The sequence below is a fragment of the Sylvia atricapilla genome, chromosome 10, assembly GCF_009819655.1.
Source record: "Sylvia atricapilla isolate bSylAtr1 chromosome 10, bSylAtr1.pri, whole genome shotgun sequence".
Lineage (NCBI taxonomy): Eukaryota > Metazoa > Chordata > Aves > Passeriformes > Sylviidae > Sylvia > Sylvia atricapilla.
In genome coordinates this window covers 1379877-1403035 of record NC_089149.1, presented here as the reverse complement: position 1 = coordinate 1403035, position 23159 = coordinate 1379877, and the positions used below count along the sequence as shown (strand labels likewise).

The window sequence follows — 23159 nt, the reverse complement described above, 5'->3', positions numbered from 1 at the left end:
AAAACTTGGAGGGGGAAAAAAATTGGAGGGAAAACTTGGAGGGAAAACTTGGAGGGGGAAAACTTGGAGGGCAAAACACTTGGAGGGCAAAAAACTTGGAGGGCAAAAACTTGGAGGGGGGAAAACTTGGAGGGCAAAAAACTTGGAGGGCAAAAAACTTGGAGGGCAAAAACTTGGAAGGGGGAAAACTTGGAGGGCAAAAACTTGGAGGGTGAAAAAATTGGAGGGGGAAAAACTTGGAGGGGGGAAAACTTGGAGGGTAAAAACTTGGAGGGTGAAAAAATTGGAGGGGGAAAAACTTGGAGGGGGAAGAAGAGCAAACTCCTGGGATTTACTGTGCCAGAACTGCGGAATCATGAGACAGGCAGCCAAAAGAACCTGACATCTGGCACCAAAAGGGGGAGTGTGTGTCCAGGAAAGATTTGTGGGGAAGACTTACAGCCGATGCCAGCACACACTCGATTACAGCCCGGCAGCCTTGGGAGCTCATCCCGGCGGAAAAAAGGATGGGAAACTCCACGTTCCCAGCTTGTACCTTAACTCCTCTAATCATTTACTGTACTCAGCCTCATTAAATACTCCCCCAGGATAAAAGAGGTAAATATATTGCTTAAATATTCAGCGGCTGGCTGTAAAATTTCATTGCAGATTAAGTGATGAAGATGAAGAAATGCTGCTGAAAACAAACAATTTATCTTCACTCGGCGCTCCTGGAACCCCGCCAGAGGCTCTGTGGGTTGGAATTCAATAACTGCATTAAAAGAAAACTACACCCCTACTACACACCAGGCTGAACAGCCCCGAGTAAACAGTTTGCTGCAACAGCACTTAAATAATTCAGGAAGGAATTTGGGGTATCAAACATTTTATTTTTTTTTTTCTGAAGTGCTGCGTTCCTTAATGTATTTCTTAAATAAACGCTTGTTTTTAAAAGTTCGAGTAGAGCCCATTAGAGCAAGAGGGAAAACAGACAAATGCAAGAGAGAAAACCACCAAAGGACTGATTGCCAGGAGAGGAGTGAAGGAAGATTTGTCAGCAGTGAGGAAGTCACGGCCAAGGGCAGGGAGCTGATAATATACACATGCATTTCCACTGCTCATCTGCAACCTTGAGAGATTCCAACTGGCTCTCGTGAGTCTGGACAGCATCATTTTCCCCTCAGACACACGTGCATCCATATATTTGTATAAAGCTGTGGCAAAGTAATAAATAAGCAGCTTTATTCAACACCAGAACTTCCATAAACTTCCTCCAATTAGGTTTCATTTCCAGCCAGCTTTAACTTGGGATGGGAGAGCTCTGTGAAGTACTTCAAGAGGGCATTTCTCTCATTTTCGGAAAACAGAAATAATTTGAAATATTAAAACCTCATTGGGTGTTTATTGGGTTTAGCCACGAGGAAAGGGAATGCACAGAACTGCGTGGGAGTGGCAGCAGAGCACCAGTCAGGGCCCATCATCCATCAGGAGGAACGTGGTTCTGAACCTGGGCATCCTTTACATGGAATTTGTGCTTTTCAATGAGGATGAATTTGTTAATCACACTTTTAACAGCACTGCTCAGTCGCCCAAGCACAGAACCATGGAATGGTTTGGGTTGAGAGGGATCTTAAATCTTAAATCCATGGGCAGGGACACCTTCCACTGTCCCAGGCTGCTCCAAGACCTGCCCAACCTGGCCTTGGACACTCTGGGACCATCTCCCTGGGATGGGCCATCCACCAGAAGGTGGCAGGGAGTGGAACTGGATGGTCCCTAAGGTCCCATCCAACCCAAACCATTCAGGGATTCTATAAAACAATCCTTTTTTTTAAAAAAAAAATCATCCCTTTAAAAAAAAAAACCCCATCCCTTTTTTCCCAGCTATTTCCAAAAACGTTGCGATGGAAGCTGACATTAAAAAGATGATTTTTACAATTCGTACGAACGTTGCAGGCGGGAGAACAACCACCTCCAAAAATCCATTTCACCGCTTTAATCCCTCTTTTCTGCCCAATACTGGATTTCCAGCCCTTTGAAGAGCCCCTCAGTCAATAGCAGGCTGGTTTGAGCCCTCCTGGCCAGAGCAGAGGGGCTGTGCTGGGCACGGGGCAGCTCCAGCTCCGTGTGCCGGAGCCGCGTTCCCCCCGATCCATCCCCTGGATTTCTCCGGGATGATCAATGCCCAGGCAGCCCCAAAACACACGGGCTGCATCTTTAATTACAGCACTGCTGGCAGGGAATCATTGAGCAGCAGCCTCGGGGAGACTCTGCTGCCCCCCAAAGCAAAGTCGATGGGAGGAGGAGGAAGAGGAGGAGGAGGAGGAGCAGATCCAGCTGGGAATTGTCCCAGCTCAGTGCCCATGGACAGCGCAGGGAACTCGGCTCTGCTCCTTCTCCCTGGCAGCTGTCATGCTCCAAGCCTGGGTTTGATGACTCTAATTAATATAACATTATCAACAGATCTTCATATTGATCCCTAACCCTCCTTTCTAATGGAAAATTCCCAGCTCGGAGGGAGGCAGTCGAGGCAAAGGGGGTTAATGGTTTTAATCCTATCCCAGCTTTATATTGGATTTCCTAAAAGTGTCATTGACTCCTTACAGCAGCAAACTGATTTTTTTTAGTATTTAACACTTAGTTTTTTTTATATTTCTGTATTTTCATTTGTTACAGTAACATTCATTACTTTGCTACCAGCTGAAACAATTTAAAAAATACCACAAACACACACATCCATTCTTTTCACTGAGACTAACAAAAATATTAAGTAAGTTGAAATGAATAATCGAGCTGAGTTTTGATTTTAAACTTACTTGACTAAAAATAAACTAAGAGAATCATTAAGGTTGGAAAAGACCTTCAAGGCCATCCAGTCTGACATCCAAGAATTATTTATTTATGTTGTTGTTAAAAGTTTCTTTCCATAGCAGGTGCCTAAAACATTTAAATATGACTAATTGCAAACAGAATATGCTGTCAAACAACATTTCACGTCCACGAGAAAGAAAAATGAGACGCTACTCCTGAAATTACAATATAAATGACAAGCCTTTTAAATTTTGGAATTTTTTTCCCTTCGTTTACAGTGCAACAGGGACGTTCCTTATTACCCGGGCCCAATTCCACACGGATCAAACCATAAAGCAACTACCTAATCCCCCAGCTTTGTCCTTTAAAACTCATTTAGCCCTATCCCAGCCTGTGGCAGCAGTGGGCAGCACTAATAGGCCCCAGCTCCCTTCATTCATCCCCTATTCCCTCAGGTGTTCTCCCTGCTCATGCCCAAATGGCATCAACCTGTTGTGCAGCAACATCCCTGAAAAGCCCAGCCTGGATCATTCCCCTGGGATCCCAGCCCTGCAACCACTCCAAGCTGTTCCTCTGTCTGTGTGGAAAAACCTTGTCCTGCCCACCAGGCCAAAAAAAAAAAAAAAAAAGCTGATTTTAAGGCTGAAAAAAAGTCAAAGTGGGGTCGTTTAAAGCAACCCCTCAGGTGCTGCTGCAGATGTTTGCTGCCTAAAATTCAGGGGGAAAAAAGAAAAAAATTGGGAAAGAGCAAGCGTTGTGATGGTCTAAGTGAATTTGATATTGGTAACAAAACCTGACACTTTTAATAAAAGCCACGCTACGCAAAGTTCTGCACAGCTCTGGTTCTAGCCCCTCTGAATGTTTTTCAGGTATTTGGTTGTTTCTGTGTGCACACCTGGTTTTATCCCCAGGCTGACAAAGGGAAGGAGCTATTCCTGAGGGATGGGATGATGATAAACCCCTACCCAGGACACCCACAGGATGCTTAAAGCAATCAAATTAATGGCATTTGTCACCCCTGGGTGGCAGGGAGGGAAGGGCACATCCAAAATCAGCTCCTGAGGAAACAGCCCAGCTCAGGATCCAGCCCACACAACTCCGAGCCTTTCCCATTTTCTTCCTCCACCCCCCCGAGTTTAATAAACAACAAACCCATCATTTTTTAACACTTTAACCAGCGAGAGCAGTGATTCATAACTCTGTCATAATTAAAATTTATGGCAAATACACACAGCCATCAGTCATCCAGGCGGGAACGTCCGAAAAAAGGGGGATTTCAATTTATAAGCCCGTGCAGGATTGTATGAGCTACACTGTATAAAAGCACATTTCTAGGGAGTTATTGAACTGGGGGAAAGCAAAAAGTTGGTTGAGTTTATTTTTTTAAAATCAAATACAGAGGAGGTTATGAATTTGTCGGCGCATCAGTACAGTGACTGATGGTTAAAAAGGGAAGGAAATATTATCCCTGTGTCTTCTTGCAGAGCTGCACTAACCGAGTTTGGTGGTGTCCCTGGTGCTCCCCAATGCCACAAACACAGATTTCCTGAAATTATTAAAAAATCCCACCCCCTCCCAAAAAACAGAGAGGGAAAAATCCACATCAATGCCAGGGAATAAAAGGGGTAACTCACAGAAATTGGTTAATTGTGAGATATGCACCTACAGAAATATTTTAATATAAAGTAAGATAAGATGGGTTCATTCCATTTCATTAATTTTATCCCAGCACCAACACGGAATTCTCTGAATGAATGAAAATAATGGAATTGGTGGTCAGGTACAGACACACATTCAGGGATTTCCAACATTTCTAACTGGGATCGTCCTGTAGATCCATCCCGGATCCAGACAGAAAATTAACACACTCTTTAAAACATGGATCAGGATGATTTTACTCATTTATACACAGCTGGTTGAGGATATAGCAGAGAATAAATAATGTTTGCAGATCAGTTTCAGAAGCTGCTTTTTTGCTTAGAAATACAAGAAACCCGAAAACTTTCAGTAGCTGTTTCTCATACTCATCCCTAAAAGGACTTTATCCCAAATCCCATAAATATTCCACATCACCTGGGAAATCCCTTCTGCTGGCACTCACCCAGCTATTAAAGCACTAGTGTTCCACAGTGCTTTGAGATGGAGTGGATGCTCCATGGATTTACAAGAAATATCTATTTTTAAGGCATAACTGACATCCCATTGCACCCAAAGGCCAGAGGATAGGAACTCTCTCTAAGAATATTTAGGGATTCCCAGCACTCTTTGCTGCTATAACACTGTCAACAGCTGAGATTTTTTTTTTTTTATCCACTTTTAAGATGAGAAAAATATCATGGGACATGCAGGGAAAAGTTGGGTGAAGTTTTCCAGTGGAAATGCACATGGCAATGCTGGGTTAAGGGCTGGGCTTGGAGATCTTGGGAGATTTTTAGGTATTTTCCAACCTTAATGATCCCATGATATAATTTCTACTTGGGAAAAAGAACCACTTTGTATTTTCACACAAAAAAAAAAAAATAATGAAAAAGGAAAGAAAAACAACTAAACACGAGACTTGGAGCTTCCACCAACTCTTATTACAGGTTTTCCCCAGTCCATTAAAGGAAGTAATTCAATCAGTTCGCGTTTTCTCGGTCAAATCTCATTCAGAGAAATTTTATTGCCAGCCATCTAAATAGTAAATACTTATTATCCTTTCCAAACGAGGTTTTGCTTGCCAAGGGCAAAGCCACGGCTGTTGATTGTGGTGCTCTGTCAGAGGCAGCGGGAGTTAAAGAGGTTATAAAGACACCATTAATGTCACGGGAGGACTCTGTAATTGGGGCCTCTCTTCCCAGGCTCAAGCCCTGCTAATAGGATGCTTTAGGGTTTCTTTGGTGGCAGCCCCACACAATCCCCTGCAGCAGCTGAATGGGGACATTTATCTGCCGGGGAGCATTTATCAGGGGGCTGAGCCTTGGAATCAAATGTCAGTAATGGCCAACAGGGGATGGCCACGCTGAGATAGGGCACGAAAAAACCCTGGGGAGAAAGTTGGAAATGAAGATTTCAGAAGTCAGTCCATACTTCCATACTTCATTCCCACGCTGGGAATGGGAGGGGCCAAAAGGTGATATTGAGATTGATTGATGATAAGTTATTTTTAATTAGTCTGGCACAGCTTGCCCCAGCCCTGGAGGAGTCCAAGGAGCACGCTGCTCATGACAGAGGATGGAATGAGATGGGCTTCAAGGTCCCTTCCAACCCAAACCAGTCTGGAATTCCAGGAACTCTTCCACAACTCATTTCCTTTCCCCCTTTAGCTTTACCCACCCTTCAGACCAGAAAATCCAGACACAAACCCAGTGCTGCTGTAAGTTAGGAATGGACAGGAGGCAAACCCAGAGCTGCAGAGAGGAAGGAGTTTGGGGTATCAAACAGATACTGGGAATCCCACAAAGGTTGGGTTGGAAGGGACCTTAAAGCCCATCCAGCCCCATCCCATTCCATGGAAGGGACCCCTCCCACTGCCCCAGGTTGCTCCAAGCCCTGTCCATGGAACCACAATTTCCTCTTGCTCAAGAGGCTCATCCCTATAAAAACATTCAAATTCCTCAGAGAAAACTCTCCAAGAGCTTAAGATCAGCGGCACAAAATGCTGAAAACCTTTAAGAAACTGCTGTGATTCAATAGTTTTAGTGGGTGTTTTAAGAACATAAGGGGATACACTTAACAAAGCAGCTCAGAAATCTTCAATAATAAATCACAGCGCAGCCCAGAGAAGAGAAACAGGGCTGGAATTAAAGGGAGGATCTGCTAGAAAGACACCTAATTTGATTTTTCACATAAGCTGTGTTTTGAAACTCTTCTTTTTCCTTGCTGGGTGATCAATATGAGAGATTGGCAAAGGACACGAGTTGCCATTACTGTTGCCTTTTACTAACAACGTTGTTCTGCCCCCTTTCCAGTGGGTTTTTAATAGGCTTGTGGCAAAGGGCTCAACTCTTCTGATGCAGATTTAATTCAGTATGAACTTGCCTTGCTTCACATTCAGAGGAGTGGTAAACTTGCCACTACAGAAGTTTGACATCTGCTTTTCAAGAGCGTTGTTTCAGCAGAAAACATGGAGTAAAATCATTTCCAAGTGACTAAAGTTACCCAACACCTCCACGAAAATATTTTAGAAACACAGATATTAAATATTCATAGAATAAAAGTGTGTAAACAACAAAAGAAAATAAAGAGGATTTTCTTATCAGTCTCTTAGGTATGAGGAGCAATGTGCCCTTATAAAAATAGAATGGAGATCTTGTTTCTATCAACCTCTGTGACCCCTCACATTGCAAAAACCCAAGTATGAGAACTCCCCTTAAACCACCCAAAAGCTCCTGTCAAAAGCAGGCAGCAGCCTTATAAAAAAGCCCACCATGACAGAAAAAAACCCCTTGCCAAGCACCCTCTGCTCCACGCTCAGATTTATTCGGCCGACACCTCCTAATCATCTCTAAATCTAATGGGACACAAATGCATTTCATCACAGATGAAAATCTTCGGCGCCGCTCAAATGAAAATCAAGGAATTATTACAATCCCCTGGTTTGGCTTGCAGCAGGCATTAATCAGAAATCATCATAAAATCCACACAGCACATTCAGGCAGCACATTAGTCAGGCAGTTTTTGCATGATAACGACGTTGACTAATGGCTCCGAGTTGGAAGGGTCAATCATAAACTCATCAAATGCTTCATTTAATTTCTTAATTTGGACAAACACGATTTGTTTATGGGAAAGATATCAGGTGTTCTTGAATGAATAATGGCTGTGAAACCAAAGTCCATTAATCAGCGCTTGATTACAAATGACTCGGAGATTGTTTGTTCTAATTTCATTCATTGGGGCAACAAAGAGAACACGAGCGAGCGAAAGCACTCGGCCAAAATGGCACACTTAGTTCTCCATGTTTAATAAAGTTGTGATAAATGGGCTTTCAATAACTAAAACAGGGGCTTATTACCCATATTAAATACTGCCCCTGAAAAAAAATTAATAAATGGAGCTACGAGGAGCTGCTGCAGGCACAGAACAAGGTGCTGGATGACGGCTGGACTCGTGTGCTGGCATTCCAGGTTTTCCTGAAAGGATGGATGGGGAAAGGCACAAAACCTGCAGGGATTTGGCTCTACTTCCTGTGAAATACTTGAAGAAAATGATGGAATTATTTGGGTTGGAAGGGACCTGTAAAGCTCAGCCAGTGTCACCCCTGTCATGGGCAGGGACCCTCCCACTGTCCCAGGGGCTCCAAGCTCCATCCAGCCTGGCCTTGGGCACTGCCAGGGATCCAGGGGCAGCCACAGCTGCTCTGGGCAAGCCTGGGCCTCCCCACCCTCACGGGGAATTGTAATTAATTTAATCTAACCTAATCATAGGTTCCTTTCAGCAAGGTGATTCCAGCACATGTGGAAATTCGAGAAGTCCCAAACACCAGAACACCAAGGTGAGCCCACCAGCCCAGAGCAGATGGGGCAATTAAAAACCTTTCCCTGGGCATTCAGCCTATAAAATCCACCACCGGAATTTACACCCAGTGGAGAAAAAACACTCTCCACTTTCACTTGTAGACAACCTAAACATCCAAAAACTACAAGGAAGCTGTCAGGAGAAAGCTCCTGGACACTCAGTTCCTGGGAATGTTGGGATGACCAGAGCCCACAAAAGGCAGGGGGACACAGAAGAGGCTGGGACAGATCATGTCAGGCACTACAACTAAATATTTCCCCATCAATATTAAGAAATAACATTTCCCAAAAGACTCGCTAAAAAACAAACGAGCCCCAAGACCACATATGGTTTTGCACAGCCAAACCAGGGATAATTTAATTACAGCAAAGTTGCTAAATATGAATTGATATAAAACTTCAGCTAACTGAAAAATTGTCTTTGACTGCAGATCAATAGCAGGCCTGAAAGATTCATCTGCACGTAATTAGCAGAGAGATTTGCATCAAAATCCTGGATCCCATATGCTGCAATATTACTGAAACCCATTAGGCACCATGTAAGCCTGAGATACTTTGGTGCCACAAAAAATTAAAAAGACCTTGGAGAAAAATCTAACAAAAAAAAATTAGAAATTCTAAAAGCTTTAGAATGGTTTCTGAAGGCAATAAATGTTCATTAACTAATAAAGTTCCTCTAATTCTACTTACAGGCTCTGGTTAATATTATGGCATCCTACATCTCCTCATTGGCTTCTTACTCTAAAAACAAATTAATATTCTACAAAAATGGTTCAAAGCACTTTTTTTCAGTCTCTTGTCACAACCTAAAAGAGGTCCCTGAAAGTGAACAGCTTTCAGACACCGACAGAATGATATTATACATTGCAAAGTGAATTATTTCATTTCAAACACATTATTCTCTGCCTACATTCAATTAAAATCCTGCATTTTTTCAGCAATCCTGCAAATTAATTTAAATTAATGATTTACTTAATTACTATTATCCAAGTGTTTACTTTGCTCACCAAGGCCACAGACCAGCTGCACTCCAGAAATCACATACTTTGTAAAGACAACACCATTAATATGTTAAAAAAAGCAATTAATTGTAGCAATGACTCTTTTTTTCTACAGTCGTCACTTTGTGGCAGAAATTCTTATTTTTTTTAGGACTCTAATGAGATTATGAAGCTTTGCCAAGAGCTCAGGGCCACGGAATGGCTGAAGAAATGTGTCTCTGTAACTCATTGGTGTGGAGCACTCAGGTGAGCTCAAATACTTCCTCAATTTTCTGAAATTCAGTCTTAAAACCCGAAAATTGCCATCAAATACATATATAAGAGTAGCTACTTCTTCTAATGCGCACTTTCTTGATTTTGTAACTAATAGTTTAATTCTTCTATGGCTCAGAGCTTTCCCAAATGTTCTTCCTCCTGATGCCGTCACTGGAATGGGTTTTGACACCAAAACCTGCGGAGTAGGAACCAGCAGTTGAGCTAAAAACTGGGTTCATTAACTCCATAATTAGATGGATTTCCTAAATTAGCTGGTGCTCAGGAACAGGATAAACCTCCCCTGTGGAGCCAGGAGAGGAGAAGGATCCAAGGAGAGCTCCGAGCCCCTGGCAGGGCCCAAAGGGGCTCCAGGAGAGGTGCAGAGGGACTGGATGGGAGACTGGGGAGGAATTCCTGGCTGGGATGGGATTCCCAGAGAAGTTGTGGCTGCTCCTGGATCCCTGGAAATGCCCAAGGCCAGGCTGGACACTGGGGTTGGAGCAGCCTGGGACAGTGGGAGGTGTCCCTGCCACGGCAGGGGTGGGATGAGATGGGATTTAAGGTCCCTTCCAACCCAAACCAGTTTGGGATTCTGGAATTTCAGATGGCCCTAGAGCAGGACATGAAGAGAAGGTGTTTGAGCAATCACTTCCCAAGTGTAATTCCAGTTTATTTTCCTTGGACACGGGGAGCAGAACAAACTTCCCAGACTGGTGAAGACTCACCAGGGATGAAAATTCCTCTCCTTGCTGAGAGTTCAGGAAATGCTCCACAAAACACCCTCAAAACTCTTCGTAGCACCTCCACCCACATTTGTCAGAAAGAGAAAACATGATTCAAGAACACGCCTCTGCTCTCCAAATAGAAATTTTTATATAGTTAGGAGTAAAATTCATTATCTAAAGTGTCAATTGTCATTATTTGAAACAAATATTTGATGTCGATAAAAATTAGAATTTTATATTAAGTCAAACCTACATAGCAACTAAATTCACCTTTTTTTTTTCAATATTCAGAACTTTTAAGCTTGTTAAAAGTTCAAATTCTTGCAAGTTCTGGGGCAAGAATTATTTTTAAAGCCTGCTTTAAATTTCCATAGAACAAGTAAAATACTTTAAGTATTATTTCATCCTTTGTGCATGTATAACAGCACGTTATCCACCCTCCAAATATTCCTCTCATAATTAGAAATTCAAATTAAAGCCAGCAAGTTCTCAGTGGAAAGAACACAAATAAGAAAAACTGAAAGAAAACCATCATCAAAACGAGAAATCCATAAACATTTGATAAATTTGGCAGCTGAAAAGAAGCCCCCGATAAAGGAAATTTTTCATACTTGTTGCCACCTGCCCACCCGACTGCTTTGCACAGCTAGAAAAGAGCAAACTAGAGGCCAACCTATTTAACTAAACAGTTTTTATTAAAGTAAAAGAAAAGCAAGAATCTATAAAGTAGCAAGTGATCCTATTAGTTCCACCAGACTAAAATCATACAGTCTACGTATGTGGTCCTTTCAGCCACATCTGTTATGAGCCATTTTGATACCCAAAAGCAGGGAATATTTGCCCGTATTTATCAGGCACTGAGTGCCAAATCAGGCTTTTTCTCCTCAATAACTCCTGGTAGAATGAGTAGATTTAAAAAAAAAAAAAAAAGAGGCAGGCAGAATTTTAAAACATTTGTATTACCATGGTTAGACCGAAGTATTTATTGTATTCCATGGTTTTTCTCTTCGAGGAATATGTAAAATGCAATAAAGAGGCGGGGGACAAAATTAAAGGCAGCAATCCGATACAAAAATTCAAAGATAAGGAGTTAAATATCCAATATCCAGAATTGGATCTGATAAATGTTGACGTTTGGGATTTGTGTTCCCCCTCATTTTCATCACACCCCACATTTAGTGCCCTCGCTCCCGAAGTTCCCTTTAAATAAACTCGGGTGAAGTCTTTGCACACACCGCCCCATTCTTGACCGCTCTTTCAGCCAGAGATTGAAATGCAGATCCCAAAAAACCAGATCAGTCACCTTATTTCAACTCTAGACCTTTGAAAATCCAGATCAATTGCCTTTTGTCAGCGTCTTTATATGGAGAGGCAGGAAATTTCTGCTCAGCACCATGGCAAAGCTCTGGGAGCCCTTTGGAAGAGGCAGCAGCGTCGATAGTTTGAAACATCCCCGTGCCGTTTTCACAGGAATCTATCGACATTTTGGGAAGATTCACCCTTATTCCAATCTTTATGAGAAAGCACAGGTGCCATATAATTTACAGCAGGCATTAAGCAGCTTTCAGGTTCTGAGGGTTTTGCCCCTAAGCTCGGGATTTAAGATTTGAAACAGCACAAAGAAAAAAATAAAAACCAAAACAAACTCAAACCCCAACTTCTCCCTGAAATCAGCGCCGGGAGCCACGCTGGACACAAACCCCCAGCTCGGCTCTCCCGCATCCCCTCGGTAATGAAGTTCTGGGAAAGGAATCACAGACACCCAAGTGGTTTGGCAAGCGTCAGTGACAGAAGCTGGGCTAAATCCTCTGTTGACACTGGGGATTATCGGGGTGGGTTGAGCGGCGCTGGTCAGGACAACGCTGCTCCCCGTCCGCCCGTGGGGCAGAGGCACAAAGCCCCGGCCTGGTAGGAAGTGACCCAGAAGGAGATGGCGAGCAAGGATTTACACAAAGCCAGTCTGCCTCCGAAAATAAAAAAAAAAAAACCTCCATATGACCATTACTGGCCGGCAGGGCTTGCCAGGAGGCCTAATTACAGCCCTACAGAGCCCCCGCTAACAAAAGCCGGAGAGCTTTAGCCCAGGGATGATCTGCTTATACTGACTTGAGAGAGTCCATATAGAGCCACGAAAAGAAAGAGGTTTTATAGCTTGGAAACTCTCCCAAGAGACAAAGCATTGTCGCTCAGTCTGGAAGGCCCACATGGAACGTACTTCAGATGGGCTTAAAAACATCCCACCCTCTCCAAATTAACATTCAACTATTGCCTGCTTAACATCTGCTCGGGCACGGCGACTTGTGGGAGGTTGTCACAGGAGCCTAAAAAGGCTCCCCGGCACCTCAATATTAAGAAATCTGATTCAATAAACGGTGCAAATATGAATTTATAGCTGGGACTGATAACTCCTGAGGAATGAAGGGTTTTTATAAATCGAAACTTGGTTGTCTCGAGGACTGAAGTGTTTCAGTATATCCCAATATTGCCCTGCTTAGTGAGAACAGAATACTGACATTAATCTATGCTTAAAAAGAAAAAAAATATATTTAATTAAATCATTTTCACGGAGAAAAATCTTCTCAGCACTGTTTTACCTAAATATAAAAGTGTCCATCTTACCCTCCTCCCCTGGAGACACAGGTGAGCATTTTTCATTTTACCTGCTCTTGTAATGAGAGGTCAGAGTCACAATTCCCATCTCCAAATACAGCAGGAAAAAAAAAAAATCTCAGGTATAAGAGCCTGTTTTATAACTTGCTGATTTCTGCCTTTCAGCAAAAGCAATTGCTAGTTCCTAAAATAATACCTGGGTTAAATTCTAAAAGCAGATTTTCTCAAGATCCTAAGAGAAATTTAGACAGGGAAATACAGACAAGGAATTCCAGAGAAGCTGTGGCGGCCCCTGGATCCCTGGCAGTGCCCAAGGCCAGGCTGGAGCAGGATTTGGAGCTGCCTGGGACAGTGAAAGTTGTCCCTGGATGGGCTTTAAGGTCCCTTTTAACCCAAACCATCCGTGATTCCACACTGCCAGCAGGGATGGACCAGAAAGGGACTGTCCCCAATGTCCCCAAACCCCTGCTGGTGATTTGGAGCCCCTAGTTGGTTTGTCCAAACCACGGAGGAGCAGCGTGTCTTTAACACCAGATCCATGGATAATCCACTGGGAACACAGCACAGCTTCTGATTCCCACTGAGAGGGACTGGAGCCATCCCTGTGAAGTGCACAGATATTCCAGGAGCTCATTCCCAAGTTTGGGATGGAGCCTGGACACAGCCCTGTGTACACCAGTAGTGAAGCACTGAGTCAATCCCAATTATATTCAAATACAACATCACCACAACAGCAATGAACCTCTCGATCCTCAACTCCTCAAAAAGCTTCTCAGTTTAAGTTTAAGACTGAAAGGTGCTGATTTTGCCAGGAGTAAACACACAAAAATACACTGAAACAACATTTATTGACATTCCCAACCGCTCCTCACGGCAATTAAATAAAAATTAAAGGTATTTGACTGAATGCAGGACTGGGGGAGGAAGGTGGGGGATGATCTCATAAATGCCTGGGATGGCCAGGACTTAAATAAGCAACTTAATTCTGTATTTTGGATTGTAAGAGACACAAAGATATTAAATCTCTTCTGTTCCTTATGAACAATTTGCAGCTTCTATCTGAGATCCAGCCCTAAACGGTGGATATTTAAATTTAACGACGTCACAGACCTTAGATAAGCTTTGGAAAATTTTGGAGCCCAGGTCACAATGATATACAATCCAGAGTTATCTTTTGTACATCTCCCAGGTGTGAAATTAAAAAATGAGATGTGATCGATGGCAGCAGAATACACAAATTGTGCTTTTGAGGTCAGGGCTGTCACATCCAGTTCATAATTACATGCTTCAAAGATTTATTAAAAGTTCTGGAGAACAAGGAATACATTGGAACAGAGACAATGTAAAAGGCTGGAGAGATTTTTGGAGAGAGAAAAAAAAAAGTACATCAGCAATGGGAGGAGACTCCTCAGAACAGAGGATTTCCAAAAGGAAAAAATATTATCTATCTAAATATATATATGTATATTTGTATTGATTTAGAATAATGCTAATAATCATGAAAATTGCAAAAAAATAAACCAAATTTTCGAGAGCGTAGAATAAAGTCTCAGTAGCAGCAGGAGCCAGAGGATAAACAGGAGGTTTTAGTGTGAAAAATGGCTTATTTTTATTTCCTTAAAGGGCTTTACTAAGTGGCAAGGATGATGCAAACCAATTTAACCTTAACCTAAAATTTAAGTGAGCTACAGAGAACGGGACCAGCATTTACCAAACACAAAGGGATAAAACACCACCTGATACCACAAAAAAAAAGTTAATTTTTAACCAAGTTAATGAAATTAATTTTTGAAGATGCTCATTTACTCACCAGCTGCCTCCAGCACCAGCTGCAGCCTGGCTTTGGCCTGCTCAGCAGGAGTCTGCAAGAGAAGAATGATCAGCTCACATCTGGCTGGACATTCCAGGTCCAACATTCCCACCCTCAGAGAGCTCCCACCTCCACCAGTGACCCCATAACCACACCAGCCAGAGGAACCTCCAGCCTGGAATCACATGGAGGGAGGAATTCCCAAAGAAACCTCCAGAATTAACCCCAAACCCCATCCCCTCGAAGTGGCCATGACCAACCCACACCCAGCTCCTCTCCAAACCCTGCCTGGCTCCTGGGTGACCCCATTCCACACAGAAAGCCCCAAACCCTGGGTTAAACACGATTAATTTTTCGCACTTTTCCTTTATCTGGGGTGATTTTTCCCTCTCCTGGAGGTACAGCTGCACATCTGCTGGCTGGAGGAGCTGTTGGCTGTGGCCCCACTAGGAGAATGAGTCGCAGTGATGTTGCCTGTGTCCAATGTGTTTGCCACCCCTCTCAAAGTGAAGCCACTCAAACGTTGCCACAGTTAATTGATACACAAACCCTATTCTGTCACGGAGTTCAGGAGTTGTTATTCCTGGAAGAGTTCAGGGGAAGTTGGGAGTTTTTTTCTGCTCTGCACTAAAAAAAACAAAACCTGACGGGAATTTTTGGTGGTGTTTGCAGCTTAGGGATGTTCTATCTCGAGACCCTAAATGTCTGCAAGGGGGACTTTTAAATAGGAACAATAAAGACAAGGAGAAGCTGTGGCTGCTCTGGATGCCTGGAAGTGTCCAAGGCCAGGTGGGACATTGGGGATAGTGGGAGTGTCCCGGCCCCACAGCAGATGAGGGGATGGGATTTAAGATCTTTTCCAATCCAGCTCATTCCATGATTTTAATTAGGCAGAGCTCTTTGCCATGATGTCCCAAGTGGTGATGCCTGCATGGCCTCACCACCCGCATGCCACACCCATGACAGAGGCTGACAATTCCAGAACAATTCCATTTCTACTCAAAGAATTTACAGACTGCTCCTTCCAACAGGAGAGATGCTGCATTAAAATGCAATTTAAACAAAGACCCAGATTTGGGTTGTACAGAGACCTATTATTTTCAGTTCAGATTTTTGCTGTTTGCATAAACCCAGAATTACTGGGCAGAATTTATTATTACAGCTGCAACATGGATCCTACCATCAGACCTGACCACTAATCCTGGTGGCAGCAAGAAATATCTTGAAATTTATCATAAATTATCTTCCCGTTTCTTCTTCTTGCCATGAACTAATCACTGCAATCTGTTCTGGCCTCAAGTACACCACGGGAGGAAAGGAAGGATCTGCTTTTTATCCAGAACCAACTTGCCCAGCTTCAGTTTCAGAGAAGCTTTACTTGGGTTTGGGGTTTCTCCACTCCATGACAACTGTAAATTAAAAAAACTGATCCTGGAGGGATTAGTTTGAGTTTGGCAGAATCTTGCAGGAGAAGCAGAGAAGGAGAAGTATTTGGTGTCAAGCAGCACCTGTGCTGATGTCTGCATGTGACCAGCCCAAGTCTTTGTGCACCTCATGCATCAGGTGGGCTCTGGCATCCCAAAATACAGCTTCCCACTCCTACAACAGTTATCCAGTTCAGATATTTAACCAAAAAAAACCCCACCCTGGATCCCTTCTGGTTGGCCACACAACCACCACTGACTGGAGAAAGGTGTTCCACTGGCAGTTCTGGGATTTTTGTGTCCAGCACCACCACGCCCACAAGAATTCCATGGAAAATCAAATGCCAAGCCAGGCTCCAGAGGAGGAGAAGGGAAGCCACAGCAGCTGCACAAATGTCACTCCCAGCACTGAACACAGAGTTCCACAACTGATCTGAGGAGCTCCAAACTCCTTTTCCCACTCTGCCCACGGAGTTATGGATGTTTCCTTGGTGGTGTGAGGGAGGGAAGACTCAAATTCTTGTTTTGCTCAGCAATATCCCACTGGGAGCAGGCCCAGGCAGTTTGCTCTGGAGGCATTTTCCCCTTTGCCCTTGCCCCGGGTGTTAATACTCCACAGGCATCATTCACCCACCAGAGAACTCCACAGCCACCTTTTCATCAATCAATAAGCCCTAACCAAGGAGTGAAAGAAAGATTTGAAATAAAGGTGACTGCCTTGGCCCCAGAAAACGTCTCTCAACTGGTGGATGATGCCAGCAAGCGGGAGGAAAAAAGGACAGAGGGGATTTTGAGCTGAAAACCACATTAGAGCCTCCAAACAAGCCAGGAGCAAAGTGTGAGAACAAGCAGCTACCCGGGTCAGTATTGATTTAGAGGACCATTAAGTGAAAAAATTCAGCAAGACCCTCAGGAACTTCAAAAGGTGAAAGGATTGGTGGAGGAGAACATTACCAGGAAGTGATGCTGAGCAAATAAACCCTTGTACTTTCCTTATGGTCTTCAGCATAATAGAGAAGGGAAGAATTCAAAAAGAGAGTAAAAGGAAAAATAAGAAGTATTTCTAGTGCCAGCTGGTGAAGGAGCCCATAACTGTAAAACAGGAGAGGAATTCCCTAAATTCCTTAAGAAGCACATTGTAAAAAGACCTGAGGTCACCCCCAGCAATGAATTTTACACGTGTCCAAAAGTGTCTGGTGAGACACTGGAATGCCAGCTCAGGAAAGGATGGTATTCCACAGGACACCATCAGCCAGAAACACCCCTGTGATTAATAACTGCTTTTAATATTTCAAGCAAAATTTGGATTAGATCATTGCATTTTTAATGGTGGTTGATTTATGAAGATGTGGCTCATCCTTAACTCGTGTTTCTCTGCTGTTCATCCATTCCATCACTACTCCTTTCATAAAGGGTTATTTTATTAAAGCTACACTAAACCAGTTTAAAACTTTAAATTTGGTGGGTTTTTGTGTAAAATCCCAACACAAGCTGCTTGTCACCCACAGCTGCAGCGGAAACAAGTGATGAGTGGGATGGGCTTTCCAAATATTCCATTTCAAGGCGGATTCAGCTTCTCAATTAATTAAGATGAGAACAAACATTTTAATTCAGCTTTAGAATTATTTTTTAAAATTATTCCTGCTATTTGGGATGAATGGTAAACGTTCTTGACAGAGGAAACAATGTTAAGTGAAACTTGAGGACACTGAGGGAAAAAAACAACTTGAGAAACATGAAGTTTATAAAGAGAGTCCAAGCTTCTGCTGGAGTCAGGCACTGGGAATATTGTGGAGCAGGCTCTTGGCAGCCCTGGAAAACTTTTATCCCAGGATTCCGTGAGTTCATGACGCTGCAGCATTTTGAGTTGGAACATTGCCTCCCCGAATTTTCATCATTATGGAATTTCATATGGAAAATGTCTGGTATGTGCCAAAGCTGGACAGGTTCCAGTCCTCCTGCTCATGCCTGACACTGCTGGGGTAAAATTCACCTACAGGAATCTTCTGTCTTAAACACCTGGATAAAAGCCAACTTTTGGTGATGGTGATCAGTTCTGGGGATTTTTACACAAATCTGTTTCCTTTTGCATTGATAAAGACAAACCCAGTCCACAACACTCCCAGGAAACCTCCTACCTGAAACTACAATTCCATGTTAAACCTGCAGAGAGGAGGTGGAAATCACACCAGTTTTCATGAAAACAATCAAACCCCTAATCTAAAAACAGGTAAAAATTGAAATGGAAGGGAGCTGTGATTGGATCCACTGTGGATCTTCTCCTGCCATTTCCCCAGGGTTCAATTCCCTCTGGATCCAAGGGCAGGTGCTAAAAACCCCAGTTTAAAAGCAAAACCCAAACAGTACCCGAGTAAATAAACACTAATTAAGTATTCCACCCCAGAGCACAAATGCATCCTCCTGCTTTAACTCAGCCTCTGCTCCCTTCCCTGGGGACATTATTCTGACCTTTCCCAACGCCTGATGAGCTCAAAGAAAGGTTAAGGAGAAGAGTAACAAGCAAAAGAGTTGACTAAAAAAACACATGCCCAGTTGTTGTCTGAGGAGGTGGCTGCCCAAAACCACTGGAACAATTCAAAGCGGGTCAGAAACATACAGCAAACGTTTTGGAATGATTCCTGGGAAGAGAAAAGCTGGCAAGGCTGAGAACACGAGAGAAATTCCAGGTGGAAGTGTAAGAGAGGGTTTCCCCAGGGATGAGCCCTAAGAGACGCTGTGGTTGGTTGGGATGAAGGGGATTGTTGAGCAGGGATAAATCCAGGGGTTTTCTGCTGTGACAGGGATGGAATTCACGTGGAGGAAGGAGAGGAAAAGGCAAACAAATCCCATTCAGGGAGGTGGTGACATCCCTGAGGAACAGCCACACCACATGAGCCTGTTCCATCAGCCCTCACACACCTGGGAACACCTTGGAAGGAGCAGCTGGTGATCCCATGGCAGTGCCAAAGGTGGGGATCCAGCCCTGGGAGAGATAAGGACACCAGGAACCAAGGTACTGAACAATCCAATCCCACTCCTGCCAGCAGGAATCCCTGACTGCTCCTGTGAGACTGGAATGAGGTTTCCAGCTGCAGTGGGAATGATGTTGGATGACACCCCACATCCCATTTATACACAACTCCAGGTTTTTGGGGTCCAGGAGACTGACAGGCCTGACCTGCTGGAGTGGAAACTGCAGCTTGGGGTGGGATAAATGCAATTCCCACTGGGAGAACTTCCTCTCGCATCCCCAAAAGAGTCAGGAAATGCAAAGTCACATTTGAATTATTCCCTAAATCAGGGGCCTGCCTTCACCTGGAATATTATCCATCCCACTTCCAGCAAATCCCAGCAGGAGAGAGCAACAGAGGAGCCTAAGCCCAGGCAGCTTTTAAACAGAGTTTGGTCAAATCCTGGAAAAGGCTGTGGGAGAGGTTGATCACAGGAATGCTGGGTTCCTTTCCTGTCATTTACTCCTCTTCGGGTGATTAAAAACAATAATTACCAAAGAAATTGAAAATATTTCTTTGTCCAAGAAGACACTCCACAGGGGAATAAAATACTAAAATAAAACCCATCCCAAGGAGATTGTGAACTTGCAGTTGTCATCTTTTCCTTATGGAAGTCTTTGAGAGGGGGAAGATTCCAGATTGACAAAGGAACGGTTTTCACATTGAAAACATAAAAATAAAATCCCAGAGAAGAATCCCTAATCTGAATTAATAGCACCGAAATATAATAAGCACATCTGGCCCTTTTTGAATTAAACCCCTGCATTTCCAGGCATAAATCAGCTGAAAAGACTGGATGGGAAAATTATATTTGTCTGAGTTTTTCCTCTGATACAATTAATCAACAACAACACTCAGGAATAGGCTATGGCAGGAGTGTCCTGACTGGATCCACATCCATCTGCTCCCCAAAAAAATCATCTTAGGTTGATCAAAGCGAATTGTAAGTGGAGAAAAATCATGCAAAACATGGAATAATGGCAATTTCTGTTCCATGGAATGTACAGATGCTCTTGGTACCTTCCACAGAAATAAAGAATCCAGCATCAGGGATGGACTAATTAGGAAAGGGAAATCATTAACCAAAAAGAAAAAAAAAATTGGCAGAAAATTCCAAATTTTAATTTATGCAAAGGCCACAGAAAATATGACCAGTGAAGAAGGGAAGAGTCCAGCTTAATGAGACACCAACACCACAGTGAAGGAAAAACTGGCTATGGAATGTGATTCTCCAGCCAGAGGCAGGAAAAACCATCTGAACCTTGAGAGAAAGGATGGAAAACTTTCCCAGAGCTCTCCTCCTCCAAGATTGCCAAATAGCAAAACTGGGCAGGAGAGAGACAACAATGATAAGGCCCAATCCTGAACTTCAGAGCCCAGGGAGGAATGAAATTAGGCAGAATTATAAAGCCCCAGCTCTAAACAACGGAATGGAAACTCAGTTGTTGGAAAACGTGGAAAATCCAAAATGGAAAGTCCAAAATTTCGGCTAAAACACCCAAAGGCATATTCAGACTCCAAGATTTCCATCTGGATGGAATTCTCACACCAAATTTGGGATCAAACACCTTAAAACTGTTCCAAAAACATTCAGCAGCCACTTTGACTGAAAGCTGAAGATTCCCCAAACTCCTCTCCCTCCTCCCATCCAGGACACAACCTGCCACTAAAACTTTGGATTTGTTAACTTTAATTGTGGATTTGCATTTTATTCTCCTTTACCAGGCAGCAAGTGGGTTTCAACCCAGGATTCCAGAGAACCCTGGAACATCCAGGTGAGTGCAAAAATATCCCACCTTGTTTCCCACCTGAAACCAACCCAAAATTTGGGAGGAATAAGCACCAAGGGATTTCTGGAAGCAAACTCAAAGGCAGGAGGAAGGGCTGTGGCACAGAGATGGGATTTTGGAATTCAAAGTGGGTTTTGCACGCAAGGGCTCCTCTAAAAGGACCAGAAACAACAAACAATGTCTTCATTTCACTGAACATTCCTGAGAAAAAAAGCAAGGAAAAAGGCCTTCCTACTGCGAGTGGATACAGCAAAATGGATTAAACACTCAGCAGAAAGAGGGAGAGCTGTAAAGAAGATTTTAAAATAAATGAATCCGTAAATCCCGGTCATTTTAAAAGGAAAAAAATTCCTGGAAGTGTTAAAGTTACACAGCCATAAAACTCTGTGTGGGTTCTTTAGCAAGAGAGGAAATATGGATTATATTGCACTAAAGGCTAAAAAATTACCTCCCTTCTATTTATTTCCTTGCAGCCTGGAATATCATCCCTTAGATTTACATTTGCATGGAAATACAGCCACAAGCACCAAAAAATTCAACACTCTGACAAAGAGCTGACAGAACAGAGACTTTTGCATCAACATCATCTGGTCATTATTCTATAAATTCATCTCTTTCTTCATTTAACCTAGAAAAATTAGAGGCAGAATGATGCTCACAGCTTACAAAACCTATAAAACTATTAATATTTGACTCTTGAAGATGGACTTTCTGTTTTATCGATGTTTCAATTTTTTGCTGCACCGTGTTGCAACAAAGACGTGGGAGAATATAAAAACAGCAAATAAATGCAGGTTCTGAAATGAAAATTTTTAATTAACACATCATAAACTGCTTTGGAAACAGCTCCAGCCAAGGCTGGACTGGCTGGAAAAACAGGAGCACAACCAACAGGTAACAGGGATTAATTAACAAAGGAGCAGTTAATACTCAAATTACTGCTTTATTTTTTCCACTAAGAGAGGAGTTTTCTCTAAATAAATTGGAATTTTCCAGAAAACGGGAATCCCATCCCCTTTGGAATCTCTGCATTGAAATGCAGCAGTTGAAAAATAATAGAAAAAAAGAATATTTGAAAACAAAAAGCATTTCAAATATCACAAGGATCCACCGAGTTCTAAATTAGCACTTAGTTTCAAAATAATCTGAAAATCCACCCCAAATCATGCCCAATTACACAGGATTAGACCTGAACACTTCGCTGTATCGATTAGATATGTTGTATATAAAAGTGCCATTTTCCTCTGTGCTTCTCAGGGGTCAATGATCAACTACACCCCCTTTTTTTGGGGGCTGTCCAAATTTGCCAGTTACGACTTTTCCAAAAAAACCGACCTCGGCTGTATTCATCACATTTGGTCCTGCTGCTTCTGACAGAATACACACAATATCACAACGGCAGGGCAAAACGTAATTATCTACTGGCAGCACCTTGCATAAAATCAGAGGCCGCAGAGATTTCGTCATTTCTAGGTGCAAGATCCACATAATAGTGGGCAAATTTATGCTTTCATCTCAGCATTGTGCCAAGATCCCTCTTCAGTATCTGCAATAAAATCACGTTTCAGATCGGAAGATCTCCACTCAAAACCCCCAAAAGAAGAGGAGAAAGAACACCCTAAAAAGAGTGAATTCACTGGTGGCCTCCAATAATTAATTAAAAATCAATTACGCTTTTTGCCAAAAACGTTTGTTTGCTGGAGAAACCCTCCCAGGGAACGCATTTAAACTTGAGGATGCGAAGCAGCCACTGCCCTCCATAAAGTTCCTTTATATATTTTTCCACAATATGCACAAAACCAGAATATGAAATCAGAAACATTTTACACATCCTCATACTTCAGAGAGCACTAACAGCATTTTACTCGTCGAAGCACTTTACTTTCATGTCTCTATAAGGCCGAGTGGTGCATAATAATGTAATTTATATTGCCTAAATGTTATTTTGGTGAGCATTGCATCATTTCTCAAACTTCATGACCTTTACAATTTTCGCAACTTTTATTTCCCCTCATTATTCTGAACAGATTTCATTACATATTTGAATGTAAACAAGCCTGAATAATGATGGGGCCCCATTACGTATGTACGGCGCTGACATCGCGCCGCTGGGGCCGAGATGGAAACCCAGTGCATTAATTTACCTCTCTAGCCGCCCGTAACTGCACAGCCCATAAAAAAGTCTTTATCCTCAACTCACATAAATCACCGGCAAGAAAAAATGAGAAAATCTGGTGGCTAACTC

General features: G+C 42.9%; 1 protein-coding gene and 1 long non-coding RNA gene across 3 annotated transcripts in view; one reads left to right on the top strand and one right to left on the bottom strand.

Annotated features, from left to right (window-relative positions):
* LOC136365325 (uncharacterized) overlaps window positions 1-23159 on the top strand; it is a 133193-nt gene that overhangs the window by 43012 nt on the left and 67022 nt on the right. The window lies entirely within an intron of this gene.
* RSRC1 (arginine and serine rich coiled-coil 1) overlaps window positions 1-23159 on the bottom strand; it is a 101601-nt gene that overhangs the window by 25754 nt on the left and 52688 nt on the right. For both annotated transcript variants that reach the window (XR_010744344.1, XM_066325673.1), the window contains one exon: window positions 14690-14741. Coding sequence is in view for 1 of the 2 variants with exons in the window: in XM_066325673.1 (XP_066181770.1) it covers window positions 14690-14741 (52 nt within the window). In the remaining variant the exon portion in view is untranslated. The remainder of the gene's footprint in view (window positions 1-14689; window positions 14742-23159) is intronic.